Below are 18,937 nucleotides of genomic sequence, written 5' to 3'. Positions count from 1 at the left end.
TTGAGAATGGATATGAGGGTAAAGTTTGTGAGAATTAGTGTAGAATTTGATTGATGTGATAGATTTAAAAAATTTGTTTAATGGATAGAAATTAAATATTACCAAAATACCCCTAGTTATTAAAATAATATAAAATGATAATTGTTAATGTTATATTTGAGAAAAAAATAGTAATTTAATAAATTGAATATAAAAAATAGTTTAAAGTTTATAAATATAATTAAGAAAATTAATAAAATATTTTTTCATAAAAATAATTTTAAATAACAGAATAAGAAAATTAATAAAATAATTAAAAGAACATTTTAGAAAATTAATTTTTTTAAAATAATATTTTTGCTTAAATATTATTTTTTAAGAATATAATTTAATCGTCGTATAATAATAATAATAATAATAATAATAATAATAATTATTATTATTATTATTATTATTATTATTATTATTATTATTGACATGTGTTTCCCTGCAAGTGCCACACCAATATTTATTACTATTGACGTGTGCTTTCCTGCAAGTGTCACTCCAACTTTTGAACAAGCCTTTCATTTCAGAAAAATTCCCATTCTCAGGCTTCCCTGCAAGTGCCACACCAGAAGAAATTAGAACAGGGCACCTCCAAATGCAACCTGCTTCACACCCCATGCCACCCTAATGCTCTTTCCTCCATCATTAACCCCTCACCACTGCTTAAAAATGGATGAAGATAAAGAGGAAATGTCTGGGTTTAATCCTAATCCTGGGCACACATTCATATGTATTCATCTCTATAATGGCAAGAGGTGCATGCCTTGTGGTGTATTCACTTTCTTCGTCTTCTCCAGGCAGCTTCATGTTCTTCATCAACCACTTTCCATCAACCTTATATTTTATGTTTTGTCAGTTGGGAATTATTTTTAAGAAGAGGGGCATTTCAGACAAAAGCTATTCCATCCCTCCAAATCTCTTCACGTATGCGGGTGAGTGAATAATACACTAATCCCACAATTCCCTTCAATTTATTCCTCTCAATTCACGTCAAGTGAACACGTTTTTTTTTTAATTCATCGCTTGCAAATTGTCGTGAACAGAGAATTCAGCGCATAAATAAAAGTTAATTATTGAAGTCGACTAATATATTTAAATAAATATAGTTTTACATCTATTACTTTTTTAATCAACTTAAATTAGTATTTTTTTTTAACATCAATTACTTTTCTAACTAACTTAAAAAAGTGTTATTTCTACATCTCTTACTTTCTAGGAGACAAATGAATATTTTTACATATGTAACTTTTTAACTAATTCTACATTTCTTATTTTTGTAAGAGACATAAATGAATATTTTTACATCTATAACTTAAAAAAAAATATTATTGCTACGTCTTTTACTTGAGGCAATGAATATTTTTACATCTATAACTTTTTTTAAGTGACTTAAAAAAGTGTTTTAACTTACCCAAAGTACATTCACGTTTTTACTTTTATTTGTTGAGCCCCTTCAAACTTTTTTCACTTTCCAATCTTTACACTCCTGCATATAGCCTTAACCAACGATAGTAGTAACAACATTTTTCCACCGACAACAACATTCTTCCAGTGACATACAGATACAATGAACTAATTCTTTTATACTTGAAGGATGTGTGTACTGTGTTTTTAAATAATAAGTTTTCTTAGAAAAGTGAAATGGTGAGTGGTTGGAGTAGTCACGTAGAAGTTAGAATCACAAGAAGGAAAGACAAGCTATTTAGATTATGCATATTAATTATTGGTGATAAGACAAAAGACATTTTAGACTAGAGTTAAATTCATGAGAAACAGAATGCGATTAGGATTTGGTATGATAGGAAACAGAAAATGGTAGTATGAGATGTGAATAATAGCAATGTTAGTGAGGAAAAACGACAATGAAATCTTGAAAGAGGGTGGAAATGGCTACTTTGATGATGATGTTGCGAGTAGTGAAGATATTGGCTATGGTATTTCGGGAGTGGTCCATGACCATATATAACCCTATATATAGGTGAGTGTTAGGTGTGATTCTAGTATCCCTAGAGTGGATATTTGTTAAAAAAATCATTATTTCTAATCCAATCATGCTTTCCTCAGTTTCATCTTATTTTCCTTCACCAAAATTTCTTCCTATAACTTTATTTCACACATTCAAAGAGAGATTGGAGGTAAAACAAGCATATACTAACTAAAACATAAGAAAACACATTGAACTTATGGATAAACTAAGGTAAAAGATACAAAGGAATTGATTTATTCACAAAAATATACACATAAAAACATGTAAAATTAACTGTTATCATTGACAAAGCAAAATAAAGATAAAAGTTATACATTAGGCAGGGCCATAACCTCCTAGACGACTTCGTTTTGACCAGGGGAGGAGAACTTATCAACTACCCCGATAACATCATCTTTGTGATTATAAGGTATGTCACGATGAGACATCAACTCCCCATTGCAAAAGGGTTTTTGTACATCAAATTTGCCCAGAGGGATGTCATAAAAGTATAGGTCACCTAGTTAAGATCCTTTTGGAAGCCCACCTCATGTTGAAGCATCACTTCTCACTTGACTCCTCTAATTCTTTGGGCAAGACATTGTACTTTTTCTCCCAATTATGTAATTAATTGAGTCCAAATTTGTTTAATTAGAGTCAATGTGGTTCCTTATCTTAAATTGTCATTAATGTCGTTGAAAAGATAACCAAGTGTCAGTCTAATAAAATTATTAATTTCACCCATATATATTTTTTATTCAATTGAGTCTTTATATTGTTTAAATAAAAACAATGTTTCCTTTTGTAAAATCAATATTAACACCATTAGAAGGCAACATGAGAGTCCAAACCATATTTTTTCTAGGGATGGCAACGGGTCAGGTTCGGGTCGGATAGTGTGATACCCGAACCCGACCCGCCGGATAAAACTTTACTCGAAACCCGACCCGTTACCCGCAGGATATTCGCCTAAAAAAAATTCGCGGATTTTTTTCAACCCGTGGATATCCATTTTCAACCCGCGGATTTTTTTCAACCCACGGATATCCGTTGAATATTTTTTAAGTTTTTAAATGAAATCCAAATTAAATTGCAAAAAAAAAATACAAATAATATTTAAACCATATATCCAAATAAATTCAATGGATAAGTAAATAAAAGTTAAAACATAAATTCAAATTAATAAAAATTAATAGTGCAACATGTATCCAAATTAATAAAAAGAGGAAATAAGGGGCATATAAAAACCTAGCTTCTTAAACATAACATAAGGAAGGATAAAAATGTATTTTCAACTTTTTTAGCGGGTAACGGGTATTTGCGGGTCGTATAGTGTAGTACCCAAACCCGACCCGATTATAAGCGGGTATTAAAATATCCGCGGATACTAACTATCCGTTGCGAATTTTATCCGCGAATATCCGCGAGTGCGGATTTTTTTGTCATCCCTAATTCTTCTCTTCAGCCCCTTTTTATCTAGCAATACAATCTTACCAAGATTACCTTCTTTAGATCTAATATCAACTTCTTTAAATTACAAATCCAAGATCTTCTATTATTGTCTATTGCATTGTTAAAGATGGACAAATGAACCTAATTGTGACTTTTGGGTTAGTTTTCTAAATTCGTAAAAGACGACGCTAGGGAAAATGAACTAAATTGTCTCTATGTAAAAAAATATAAAGACTCAATTGGGTTAAAAAAAAATATAAGGACCAAATTATTAAATAAGTCTTTTGTTGAACTAACACGTAATCATCTTTCAAATAACCGTAATGCTAATTTAACGTAAGAGACTATATTGATTCTATTTAGAAAAAATAAACTCAATTGAATTAAAATTCTAAAAACAATGATGAAATTACCAATTAAGTCTAAAATTTGGGTATGTTTAAGTTTAATTATTTTATAATTAACTAATTTTCTATGCTTATATTTTATATTATTAGTGAAATGTGATAAGTATATAAGTTACTTTGAGATGTTATAAATAAAAATATAATATAATATGAGGAAACGTAGTTATATAATATTTTGTACCTCGTACACACATTATTATCTGTAATCATAGAAAAAATATAGTCGATGCTGTTTTAAAAAAGTATATTTAATAAGGATTGTAGTAAAATAATTAAGGTTTAATTAGTAATTTAATTTTTGTATTTATGTTCTTGATTTGTTTTGATTTTTATATTTGCTTTTGAATTAATTGAGTCACAATATTTGTTAAATAGAGTTCTTTCCTTAATTTGGTTTAAACGTTGTTTGGAAAGTAATTGTTTGAGTCTAATAAAAGACTTAATTAGTAATTTGATTATTATATTTAGATTATATTCATTTTTTTCCTATGTTTTTTTGAACCCATTGAGTTTTTATATTCTTTAAATAGAAATAGTATCACTCCCTTTGTGAAACCAGTATTAACATTGTTAGGTGTGTCAGTCCAAATCCTCTTTTCCTTCTCAGACCCATTCTTTGTTAAATAGAAAACCAGTATAAGATTTTCTCCTTCAAATCCAAAATCATTTTTTATTATAATTACTTTCAAATAAAATTAACAGATATCACATTAAATCTATTTAACAAACATTGAAACTCAATCAAAAAATAATATAAAAATCAAAACTAATGGAAAAACTAAATATTAAAATCAAATTCCTAATTAAATAAAACAAAAAACTAACATTAAAAATAAACTTTTCATATCGTCTACAAAGTTGCAATTTGCAAAGTAGGTTTAAAAAGTTTAAAAAGTATAATACTTTATATTGATTAATTTTACTCACACAGTCAATATACAAGCTTATATATTAAAAATATTCTTCTTACCGGTGATATATATATATATATATATAATATAATATAAAAGTTGTATTTAGACAAACGATGAATTAATCATATCAAAGTTAAGTTTTGGCTTATAAAATAAATTGATGTTAAAAGGATTGATATATACGTAATCATTTGTCAAACAAGCACTTAAATAAGTGCCTTTTAAAACTATCTTACCTTTTCAAATTTAAGAAAAATTCTTAATTTAGTATTTTATTTGTGTGATTATTAACCTTAATTTGTTCTTCTAAAATTTTACTGTTAGTATATTCAAAATAAAAAAAAAAAATATCAACAGTGCCTTTAAATTTTAAATGTTATCCTATTGCTATTTTAAATTTTTTATCATTTAATATTATAATAAATTTTATATTTATGGAGAAAATTTTATTAAGAATATCGAAAAGATTCTATAAAAAACTAAATTACAATAATTACTGATAAATAATTATTTAAGGATATATTTTCATTTATAACTATTAACGAATAACTGCTAATAGATATTTAATTATAAATAAATCTTTATGAATTTTTTTAATAGTTGATAAAATTTACCAACAAATATTTTATAACAGATTTTTAATTTTTTTTTTCAAAAAAATCGTTTTATTTGTTAAATTTTTACTGATAAATTTTAACATTCGATAAATTATATATATATATATATATATATTTTTTTTTTTTTTTCTTATTATAAAAACCTATAATCTATCATTACTAGTCTCTCAAAATTCTAAGAAATGATCTTTTAATAATTTATTCGAAGGATTAAAATGGAGGTGAATGAAATTTGAAGATTTAATTTAGTGCCATTATTATATTTTAAGAAGAAATTTTCTACATTTTTATCAAATTCCTTTTCAAAGATTAACATGGCGACGAAAAAGAATACTTAAGAAACTAATATGATAACAAATTAAATTTATATGGCATTATCACTTTTTTACAGTGTAATCTCTGGTATCTACTGATAATATTTCATTCAACAACCTAATTTTACATTCTTAATATTTTTTTCTTAAAATGCTTTTTTCCAAAACAAAAGCTATATATTATAGTAGTTTAACCAAAATTCAGATGTTAAAATGAAGGTATTTTAAAAAATATATTATTAAATAAAGTAAAAGAAATTACATTTTACTTTTCTTGAAAAGAAAGCAGTTGATCTTTTGAGTTTTATTTTACAAACTTTTAAAAATATTTTATTTTAAGAAAGAAATAATACAGTAAGAAGTTTAAATTTTTAGTTAAATTATTTTAACCTATTTCTTATTACATATTCTTTACTCTCTCTTTTTCTTATTTCTTATATATTTAAGGAGAAATTTTTTTCTTTTTTTCAAATGTGTATCTGTATCTATAAAACCTGCTTTTTTTTTTTAATCTATGAATATGATGAATATAATATTCTAAAATTGATAATTAAAACCTTAAAAAACACGACTTCATTAATCAAACATTATCTCTAAGTTGTGGAAATCAATACAATATTTTGGTTTGTCCCCACATCCTATAATAATTTGTTGTATACATGCAACATTTTTTTCTTTTCCAATAATAGCACACACTTTATACAAGAACATTTAAATTTATCCCCTTGTCTTCGCTTCTTCATGAATATGCCTTACTATATAGTCGTACTAATGAATCCTTTATCTTTCCCTGTCTAATCATGGTACACCATACCACACCTTTATAATTCAATAATGCAAGCTTTATCCAGACAAATTAATAATAATTCAACCTTTGTGTTCAAAATATCACGTAATATAAAAAATAAAAACTTTATGAACAAATTATGAAAATTACTAAGTGTTACATCTCATCTTAATAATATATAACTAGTAAAAAAGATGTTACAAAGAAATAAGAAGATCAAAATTCTTTAAAGAAAAATGTACATAAAATTATTACGGTTATGTTATATATAATTATAAAATCAAATATATACACATGCCAATATTACACCTTTAAGAATTTTATTACACTAAATATTAAAGTGAAATACTGATTTCTAATACTAATAAAATAGAAAACGGAATTGTTTACTTCTAAGTTTTATCACCACTTTCACTGACATCGAACCAACCGGAACACCTATGTGATCATTGCAAACAAAAAGAAACAAATAGACAAACAAAGAAGAGATGATAAGCTAATGTACTAAAAGAAATTTCATAACATTTATATAGGTTTTAAAACACGTAAACATCCATATCAATGAATCCTAACACATGCACTCATATATACTAGACTTGACCATCCATATATGTGTATTGATGTCAGATTATCACAAGTTTTGTATTTGTAGTGGTGAAACATCTTGCCCACCTAAACTACCACACAAGGTTAGTCTGTCTACTACCTATGACCAAAGAATCAAACCATAGACTAGGACCTCTAGCTACTCCTCACCACATAACCCTCATTTTCTACTTGAGATAGAATTATTATTATAGTGTTAGGATAACTTTCAAGACTGAGTCCCTATATCAACACATCACACTACTGAACACCACCATAAAATCTACTTATATATGAAATTATGCCAAACACATAACTATTGAACACCACCATGAAGTCTCACCATGAGGTCCATGGAATTACGCCAAGCATCGATATTATACCAACAACTAGAATTCATTATCACTCTCATATCATACTTGAAGTAGAATCATACACACCACCATATTCATCATCCATTAACATACTCAATATCCACATTAATATGATCAATCTGTATAAAACATTCTAAACCAAATCAACTTTTGAAAGTACAAAAAACTTAAAGGAAAACCCAAAATAGAGGCCTAATACTAGATTGGTCCCCAGCGAGCAAGTCACTCACCTTGCGAATTAATAGAAATAAAAGCTCAAACCTACAACAGAGAAGTGGCGCTCAACGTCACTTTTTACCGCTCAGTGCCCACCAAATAGATAGGATAGCGCTCAACAACCTAGAGTTTCCCCTCAGTGTCAAGAACACAAAGAGCTCACTATCTTCGCAATGCTCATAAGCCTTAAAGGTTGGTGGCTCTCTAACTTCATGACGCTTAGCACTACTTCAAGCCCCTCAACACCACATAGAAACCAACAACTCTAATTCTTGATCTGTGTGTACTCAAGTCTTATCCAAATGATCAAATTAGTATCTTAGTTCTAGTAATTATTTTAGAAAACATGTTTAAACCTTGGTTCGGATATCAATTTGCTCAAATGGTCAATGGCCCAGACCATGAGATCAACCCAACACACTCACCACAACCCAATTACAAACTTAGCATACCTAAATATCAAATTTCAACAAAACAAGAAGCTAACCAAGTCTTAAATGACACAAAATTAAACTCCTAACTCTTAACTCACTCAAGAACAACTCCCCTAGAATTTCAGCAGTCAAAACCATTAACTATAGACCCTTTTCTAATCAGTTTAGCAATCTAATTCTAAACCCCAATTTAGTAGCCAAACGACCAATTCACCACAAAACTTTTATTCTGCACAGGCCATCAAAGCCTAATACAAAACAAGAAGTTTTCCATAACAAATTTACCATACAAAATTACCAATATCAACATATCACACCATACACTATCATAAAATCTACAATAGATTTTCAATAGTGACTTAATCAATTAAAACACTAATTACAATCAATCACAGACCATCAAACATGCACACACAAATCAAATATATAAGAAATTGAGTACAATGGTATATTAGCTTCCTTTACCTTATAGATTGTCAAACTGCTCTAAAAGGCCTAAACAACACCAAATGCACAGGAACCCTCATTTGCTCCTACGAACAAAGGAAACATGATCAGGATAAACGATTAGGACCACTGATGATCAACAAAGAATCTTATAGAAGACTAGCACATACAACCACGAAAAACTTACATGCAAAAGAAAAATGAAACTGACTAAAGAAAGGAGTAGAAACCAACTTACTCTATCTGAGAAACTGATAGGATAAACTTGAAGATCTTACCTCAAGATCACTTAAATGGTCTCGAATCTTCAAACAAATTAACCGTGAGAGAGAACTTCTAGAGAGAAATTAGATAACTTTAAAAAAGTGGTTTATAAAAAGATTGTATGTTTTAAAATACTCATTCAAAAGAAAACTATTTATATTAAAACCCTGTAATATTAAAATAATTGAATCTCACTATTTTTAAATCATTATCACTTCTAAAATACTATTTTTTAAGTTTTTATATTAATATATGTGAAAAATAAATTATAAATTTTTTCATAATAGTTCTGTTTGGTTATATAAACATACAATTCATATATAAAATATATCTAGGTTTAATGATTTTTAATTCTAAAACAAATTGTTCAATGTTTTTGGTCTAATATTATTTAGAATAATTTTAAAACTGACATATATAAAAAGAATGTTAAAAGTGTCATGATTTGTTCCATCAACAAAGTCCAACGCAATGTTTACATTTTTGTTTTTGAAAGCTATGTTTTAAACCTCTTTTTCAGTGGTCCAACATAATCATGAATATGTGATGAATAAAAATTGTAATTTATAAAAAAGAATACATATGATTAATTTTTGAAACTTCTTGGTTAACAAATAAAAACAACAGGATAAAAACATAAATAAAAATTAAGAGCTAACAAAAAAAATAAGAAAAATTCAGGAAATAAAAATAGTGTTGAACTTCAACAGAAAGAAATAAAATAAAAAGTACTTTATTTAATAGGACAATATCTCACTTCTCTTTCTCTGGAACTGAACCTCTCAGCCTTACATAATGGCAAATTTAAAAAGACCACTTTTTGCTTCCACTCCACACAACACTAACAAACATTCCATGATCAAATCTCATCCTTCAACACCACCAATAATCTCTCACCTATTACTTCTTATCAGAAAACCAAAAACTATGATTCCTTTTTTTCTGGTTCCTATCTGTTATTTTTATGTCTTCGATGACTGAATCATGATCTCATTTCTAATATTACTCTCTCGAAAACAGGACTTATTTTAAATTTTAAGCATGTTATATATCAAATGCTTATGTCAAATGCTTGATTTTCTCTCATCTTTGCTTATGTCAAATGCTTGAATTTATACAGTAAAGGGTGATCACTGGCAATAGTTTAATACAAATGGACAAATCAGACTCACCAAAATAACAGAAACAATTGGTATTGGAAGGGAAAGGGGCAATCCACCAAAGTACAACTTAACAAACACTTCAATTACGTGCAACAAGAAAAATATAAATTTTTTAAGAAAAATATAAATTTTTTAAGTAGTTCTTGAAAGGAAATTTTCAAAATCATATGCACATTACCATCAATAGACCAAATCAAAGGGTTCAGATCGATTGGCCAATAAGTATTAACATGTCAACTAGGCAAAGCAAGCAAACTATGCAGACCAAGTCCAAATTGAACTACATGACCCTTTCGATAGTTTCAACTTTCATCATACATTGCCGTATCAGCCAGCTAAATCCAAGCCAAAAATATTATAAACAAAAAGAATAGGGATTCCATTATTGTCTTTATGTGCTCTTCTCCTATGCCGAATGGCACAAAGCATCAACAAATCCAATAGGCAATAGCTGTTAAAATGTCAAACTGATACATATATACCAAACTAGTCTCAGAGTGCAGAAGCAAAAGAAAATGCCGACCCTTGATGAGGCCTCACAAAAGTGCCCTCAATGCTGTTGCAGCTGCACAACCCCGTTTTTCAACTCTACAATTTCATCACGCAACACAACAGCAAAACTCAGGAACAGTTCTGCAGAGTGGCGCCACAGTTTTGCAGTCACAACAACATCATCTATATTCCCAAACACTCAATTCACAAACCATGAGTCTCTTCCATCACTTCATGAATCATTCAATGAGTTCAGCAAAGTGTTCCCTCAGTATTCTGATACTGAACAAGTTGACTATGTTAGAGCCAAGGACTATTTCCACCTGTCACTCTCCAGCCAAACTTGCCTTGATTACATTGGCATTGGCCTTTTCTCTTGCTCTCAGCTTCAACACCCTGACTCATCAAAAGGTCAATTACCCTCTTCTTCAGTTCCTCAAACACCCCAATTTCAACCTAACTGCTCAGATGCTCCTTTCTTTAGCATACACTCCAAAACTGGTAGCTTAAAGACTTTGTTGCTTCATGGGGGACAAGACTCAGAATTTGAGGGTGCAATGAGAAAGAGAATCATGAGCTTCCTTAACATATCAGAAAATGACTACTTTATTGTTTTCACAGCAAACAGAACCTCGGCTTTCAAACTTGTGGCAGATTCATACCAATTCCAAACTAGTAGGAGGCTTCTGACAGTTTATGACTATGAGAGCGAGGCGGCGGAAGCAATGATTAGTTCCTCAGAGAAGAGAGGTGCCAGGGCCATGTCAGCAGAGTTCTCATGGCCTAGGCTGAGGATTCAGTCAAAAAAGTTGAGGAAGATGATTGAGAGTAGGAGAAAGAAGAAGAAAAGAAAAGGCCTTTTTGTTTTCCCACTTGGTTCAAGAGTGACAGGAGCAAGATATCCTTATCTGTGGATGAGCATAGCACAGGAGAATGGATGGCATGTGTTGGTTGATGCATGTGCATTGGGGCCAAAAGACATGGACTGCTTCGGCCTCTCTCTATTTCAACCAGATTTTCTTATTTGCTCTTTCTATAAGGTCTTTGGGGCAAACCCTTCTGGATTTGGATGCCTTTTCATCAAGAAATCTGCCATTTCCAGCTTGGAATCTTCCCCTTCAGCAGGAATTGTGAGCCTTGTACAAGAAAAGCAGCCTCGTCAATTATCAGATTATTCTTCTGCCACTGACTTAGAACTTATACACAATACAACATCAACATCCCCACATGAAGAGAAACCATTTCCTTTGTCATCTTTATCGGGCCCAATGCAAACTAAACAATCTGAAATAGTTGAAGAAGGAGAAGCAACTGACTCAAATCTAAAAGCTTCTCAAGGTTCTGAAATTGAGGAGATACAAGAGCCAGTTCAGACCCTTAAGAAAAGTAATGTCCAAGAAAGTGGCATCCAATGTGGGTGCTTAGACCAAGTTGATTCTTTGGGATTGATTCTCATCACTAACAGGTCAAGGTACCTTATCAACTGGCTGGTAAACTCTATGTTGAAGCTTAAGCATCCTAACACACAAGGGGTTCCTTTGGTCAAGATTTATGGTCCAAAGGTGAAATTTGACAGAGGGCCAGCTTTGGCATTCAATATATTTGATTGGAAAGGTGAAAGAGTTGAGCCTGCACTTGTCCAGAAACTTGCTGATAGAAGCAACATCTCTATCAGTTATGCATTCCTGCAGCATATTTGGTTTGCAGATAAGTATGCAGAAGAGAAGGGAAAAGTCCTACAAACCAACAAGAAGAAAGAAAGGGTTGGAATCACTGTGGTTACTGCTGCACTTGGCTTCCTTGCTAATTTTGAAGATGTGTATAAGCTTTGGGCTTTTGTTGCTAGATTCCTAGATGCTGATTTTGTGGAGAAAGAGAGGTGGAGATATCTTGCCATCAACCAAAAAACAATTGAGCTTTAGTTTATCCGTTGAGTTTCGTTAATTCTTCAGGATTGTGGGTCTTGGAAGACTCCATGAACTGTGAATTCTGCAAGTAAAAATAATTAATTACATACATTATTAAATTCATTTGTATGATTGATTTCAGAAACTATGTGGATAATTCATTATGTCAAATATATACTTTGATTCTTGAGTTGTGCTGTTCTAGCATTTACCTTATCATCGCGCTGAAATTAGTGGTACTTCTACTCATGTTATTGATTTGAAAAATATTTTTTTAATGTATCTAAATTTTTACATTCATATGATATTATTTTTTTTTATTTTTTTATTTCTTAAAAAATATAAAATTTATTTTTTTATAATCATTTTATTATTCTGTATTAAATGAATGTAAAAATTTATTATAGTATCATTAATAAATTCATTTTGGTCTAACAATTCAAGATGATATCAACTTTGTTATGGATTATAAACGAAAATATCCTCTTATGGTGCTGAGGTTGTCCAGGAGTTATGGTCTTCTATTGAAGGTTTCGTAATTTATATATAAATTTATATTATATAAACAGATATAAACTTTATCTTCTTACGTATCTATTTTATATTTATATTTAAAATTAATTTTTTAAACAATATTATACTTATTCAAAATTTATCTTTAACAATATTTTTTATTTATTAAATCTGTTATGTTATGGTTATCTGACAAGTTATTGACATCTAATTCACATTATCAAATACATATATTTTCTTGGTTATGGTTAATATGAATATGAATTGTATCTTCATAGGTTAAAAGGACTTAAGTACAAAATGGAGAATTATTAAAAAAAAAAACAATTTACATATATTTAAGTCTCATTAGACTATAATTTAGAGCTAGGAATATATAAATTGTTAAAAGAGTTTTACTGAATAATGTAAATGCATAGCTGAAATCCAGGATGGCAAAATAATCTGCTGACACACGGGTAAAATTCGTGATGGATACTTATTATCCACGAATATTTATTATTTATGAATAATGAGTTACGAATATTTTAATATCTGCTTCGAAACGGGTCGTATTCGACCCGCGAATACCTGTTAACGGTAAAAAAAAATAAAAAATTAATGTATATATTTTTTAATCAAATTTAATTAAAAATAAAATAAAATTATATTTTATTAAGTTAAATTCAATTAAAATTAAATTTTAATTTATATTTAATTTATATTATAATATATATATATATATATATATATATATATATATATATATATTTGTAATTTTATTTAAATTTTATTTTTAAAATGTATATTTTTTTTATTTTTTACGGGTATCCGCAGATACTCGCAGTCCGGATATCCGGGGATACCTGCAGATATTTTCTAAACGGATATCCATATAAGTAACGGGTTAGATAACTGGTACAATTTTATCCGACGAGTCGGATTGGAGATAAGTACTATCGGTATCCGATCTGATCTGTTGTCATCTTTAACTGAAATTTTAGCCGTGATTCTTTTGATTAAAAAAATATATTTAAAGACTTATAGATCAGCATTTCAATCTTTTAAGGATTAAATGGAGTGTTTATTTTAAAGTTTTATTACAAAAACTTTTAGGAGAAAGTTGAGGTAATATTCCTTTGTGGGTTTGACAATGTCCCAGACCAACCTTGAAAGTTCCCTAAACCAACCTCTAGTCATCAACTCGCGGACCAAAAAGACACCTTAAATGCAACTAAAATCAAAATCATGTGACACACCATCATGTGTTTTCTTTTTCAGACACCATCATGTGTGTGGTTCAGCATTTTGAAAAGCTTAAATGTTTTTTAGTCTTTATAGAAGTTATCATCTGTGTTTATATTGTGTCATTGTGAGAACCAATCTTATCCCTTGCTAGACTTTTTCTTTCTCTTTACTTTCATTTGGAAACAAGAGATGAAGACGTAAGTGTTAGCAATTTAGATTATATATATATATATATATATATATATATATATATATATATATATATATATATATATTTTGTATTAAGTCAGTTTTGTTTAGTTGGTATATTTTAACAAAGTATACCAAGTTTTAGTAGACGAAAAAAATCTTCATTCATAAAAAAAATATTTTAAACATAGAGGTATTTTAATAATTTTTATTTTTAATTTAAAGTAAAAAAAAAAATCAGAAACACTCTAAATCTAATTATCTTCCTCAATTATCCAATTTGTTTCTCTCTCATTTTCATCTTCTCTTTCACTCACACCCACCCACCCGTGACATCCAAAGACGATGAAACATTTCTAAAAAACACTTCAAGGCAATTACCAATTTTTTCGAATGTCATTATTCTTGTTAAAATTTAGAGAAAAGTTCAACATAAAAATATAGTAAAATAAAATAAACATGAGTAATGATTTTTCACACCATTAATGATTCTTCACCTAGCAAATCAACATGATTTTAACTCAAAGCATATCAATTATTCCGTTATTCAAATGTTAAGCAAAGGAAATAAACAAATAAGGGAGACCACATAATAGTCAAACTTTCAACCCTCCTAAAGATAAACTATTGCTTCTAAAATTTAAAAACGAAATTTAATTACAAAGGAAAAAAATATAACACACTAATCAAAATTCAACATCAACATCATCAATTATTTTCTAGATCATGATTATGGAAATGAAATTTTTGGGTCAAGTTCTTCATTACAACAAAACACCAATAATCAGCAAAAAAAAAAGTGTTCGAGTGGTTCTTTGCTATCTGATAAGTTTCTTTTTCCCAAAAAAGTTGTCACTGACGGGGATAGGTAATTTTTCATTTTTACATCAACTGTTTGCAGCTTCATGATTACTAATAATTTCTGAAAAATTTGTATACATTGAAAGCTTGGTTTTATGGATCTATGATCGAGAGATATTTTCTAGTAGACATTATTGTTACTTTACTATTGCTGCATATTTGGTTTACAACCATCAATTATTTTGTTATTAAAGTGGCAAATCAATAAATGAATAGAGCAAGAGCAACAAATTACGATGTGCAGGTTGTTCTGTGTGGGTGAGAGAAAGGATCGAGATGAGAGAGAAACAAATTGGATAAGTGAGGAAGGTGGGTTAAGGTTGGGTGATTGTTTCTGATTTTTATTTATTTATTTTAAATTAAAAATGAAAATGATTAAAATACCCATGTATTAAAAGTATGTTTTTTTATGAATGAGAATTTTTTTGTCTATTAAAACTTGTACACTTTACTAAAATGTACCAATTGAAAAAACAGCTTACATATGTTAGCAACCCTATATATATATATATATAATAAATGATTAAATGTGTTAAAGTTATTATATTTTATTAATTATTTATTAAAGTGATCTAATTAAGATAAATTTATGGTTAAAGGTATATATGTCATAAAAGATTAATTGTGTAGAAATTATAAGCCTTTTAATTTGATGATGAACTAAATTAGAAATATTAAAACTTAAGAAAAAGGAATTGATAAAAGTTACATAAATGGGGTTATGGTCCCCATCGCTAAACACATACATTATTCGTGTTTTCTTCTATTCATCTCCATTAAAAGGAAAAATTAATAGGGAACCTAAGGTACTCCATAGTTGGAAGATCAAACATCATTCTTTTATGGTTAAAACCACTTAGGCGTCCCTGTTTTCGTAAGATCTTCCCATTTTGGTCCCGTTCTTATAAAACTTCCCAATTGGGTCCTCAAAAGTGCTAATTTGAAACAATTCAACCCCTACCGTTAAAAATTGTTAACAGCCGTTTAAATTTGATGATGTGGCATTATAAATAAATTTTATATTAAAAACTATTAATGAATATAGATTTTATAGAAGGACAAAGTGGGAACTTTCTTCTTCCTCCTCCCCAGAATCTGAATTCATCTTCTTCCCAAATAACATCACCCAACAGTACTACCAAACATTAAAATACTAGATCTACAAACTCTAATCTTCTCAAGATCACAAACCTACCCAGATCCCAAAAATTCAAAACCCTAAGATTTAAAGGAAAAAAGCTCAGATCTATTATCGGAAGAACTCAGTGATTTGGGTTCGAAGAAGAAAAATGGAAAACAGAGGAGACCATTTTCGCCATTTTCGCTCTCTGGGTTTTCTGTGGGAGCCACCACGATAATCTCACGTCAGAAAGGAGCAACTCCGTTGTCAACCACCACGAAACGGTTGTCGCTGCCATCACAACCACTGCAAAAGATCAAACCAGATCAAGAGCACAAGATTTCCCAAACCAGAAATTTGACACTCAAAACGTAAACTGGGAAACAAGAACGAAACTTCTCAAAATGCAAATTGAAATTTCGTTCGACACCCTACTGGAGCCAATTTCATCCATTAAACATAAGGAATTTGATTCGCCCATCATCTTCAACTCGGGCACAAGAAGCACCATCTTCCCTCACGCTCAAACTCTCCCACCCTCTGTATGCATCCAATAGATTCAAATCAAAACTGAGAAGACCAAATCAGCCCCCTAATCTCCACTACGCTTCCCCATCATCACACACCAATCCATCCAAATTCTTGGATTCGAAGCATCAAATCCTCTCTTCCGGTTCATCACACAGTAGATACATACAGAAGACGAAACCCAATACAGGGAGATGGCTACAATTATCAGAACAAAAGAAGCAGAGGGAGAAGCGCCACTGACCCTATGAAGCTCCATCGGCTCTTGGCAGCGTTGGCGGCGGGCTCTACTGTGACGGTGGCGGGCTTGACAAAGAGTGGCAGGCTCTACGGCTTGACCAAGAGACCTAGAAGAGGAAAACGAAGGGGAAGAAGAATGGTTCCCCTGTAAGCAGACCAAACCAAGTCGGAAAGGATAAGAAAAATCCCAAATTGAATTGGGGAAAAAGATCGAAATTAGGGTTTTATAAAGGATTTGATTATTTTTGTTCGGTCTGAGGAAAAAGATTGAAATTCTGAGATATGCAAATTTCTGTTTTGGGGTTGGTTTGAGGAAGAAGATGAACTTTGGCTTTTGCGGAGGAAGAAGATGAAGTGGGAGCTATGTTTGGGTAGTTCACAGCTTAGGATCAGAAGGAACCCAAGGAAGAAGAAATTATTTTCTATTCCAAATTTACCCTTCTAAAATTCTGGTCACACAAATATTTATTAATAATTATTCATATAAAATTAATTTATAATGTCACGTCATTAATATTTAAACGGCCGTTAACGATTTTTAACGGTAGGGACTGAATTGCTTCAAATTAGCACTTTTGAGGACCTAATTGGGAAGTTTTATAAGAACGGGACCAAAATGAGAAGACCTTACGAAAACAGGGACGCCTAAGTGGTTTTAACCTTCTTTTATCTACATTGGATATGAATCATTGAATAACTATACAAAATATGGATTTAATCATTAAAAAGTGAAATCCACACTTAAAAAATTAAATTGTTTGAGTGAATATTTTATTACCTCCCTCCATTAGTCAATAATATTTGTAGATATGATTATGTGCATGTACTTCATTATATGATATTCACACTTGTAGTTTGGTTTATGTTAACACTAAATTAAATATGAATAATTACAATATATTTTATATTATAATTAAATAGTTGTATGACAAATAAGTTACATTAATGTAAATAGTTGTATCTTACAAAAGTGTTTTAGATTAGGCTTTCAACCAATCCAAAGCTCATAAGGTGTTGTGGCAATTGTCTTAGTTAACATTCTATTTAAAATTTAAGTTGTAGTCTTTAATGCTTCTCTCTAGAGTGACTTTGCCAAAGTGAAATAACAAATCATATTCCTTACCCTATCATGAAGAGTTCAATTTTGTCTTTTAGCCACACCATTCCTACTACGTGAACCTGACAAACTTTGGGACAATTTCACATTCCTCTAGGTACTTGGAAAGAGACCTTGGATGTTGTTCCCATGACTCATCATATTTGTCGTAGTATTCATTACCATGATCAGAGCCAACATTCTTAATTCTTTTGTTGAGTTAATTCTCAACTTCAACCTTAAATGATTTGAATCCGTCTAGAGATTGGGATTTTTTATGTATGAGATATAAGTATGCATGATATAAAATATTGTTGACCATTATGATGGAGTAGGGAATGACCATAAATGTTCGTATGTATGAATTATAAGACGTTCGTAGCTCTATAAGCACTTAATTTCAATGTCTTGATCTGTTTGTCATTAATGCATTCACACAAACATAAAAGTTTGTGAAGTAAATGGAATCCAAGATTTCATTTAACATAAGTTGTTCAACAGTATTTTTAGAGATGTGTTGGCTGCAAAACCAACGGCAAGTGCATCGGTCGCAGCGTAGCAAGTGATAAATATCGTTCTCTCCCAAGGGACTTGTGCAACACATGACAATTCTTCCTTTTATAACTCAATTAGACATCAAAGTCCACAAAATCAACACAAGAAACTCTTTTTGGTATTTTATCAAATAGTTGGTGCGCAACTAATTTAACATAGTGTATTTACAATTTGTCAAGACTAGAATTCATCCATTTCATTCTCATGCATTCACAAACATCTCAATTCCATCCAATAAGTCT

The 18,937-nt window shown here is 30.1% G+C and overlaps 1 protein-coding gene across 1 annotated transcript; it reads left to right on the top strand.

The window, feature by feature from the left end:
* The first annotated feature begins 10,166 nt into the window (after nt 1–10,166).
* LOC106764734 lies at nt 10,167–12,487 on the top strand. The gene has a single exon (XM_014649095.2). It carries the CDS (start codon nt 10,483–10,485, stop codon nt 12,379–12,381), a length of 1,899 nt encoding a protein of 632 aa, XP_014504581.1. The 5' UTR covers nt 10,167–10,482; the 3' UTR covers nt 12,382–12,487.
* Nucleotides 12,488–18,937: the final 6,450 nt, after the last annotated feature.

This window comes from Vigna radiata, chromosome 1, assembly GCF_000741045.1.
Source record: "Vigna radiata var. radiata cultivar VC1973A chromosome 1, Vradiata_ver6, whole genome shotgun sequence".
NCBI classification, from domain to species: Eukaryota; Viridiplantae; Streptophyta; class Magnoliopsida; order Fabales; family Fabaceae; genus Vigna; species Vigna radiata.
The sequence above is the reverse complement of the archived record's forward strand: the minus strand, read 5'-3'. Positions and strand labels throughout refer to the sequence as shown.

What these genes read in the sequence shown, in the direction of transcription:
- LOC106764734 (XM_014649095.2), top strand. Translation starts at nt 10,483, where the DNA reads ATGCCGACCCTTGATGAGGCCTCACAAAAGTGCCCTCAATGCTGTTGC.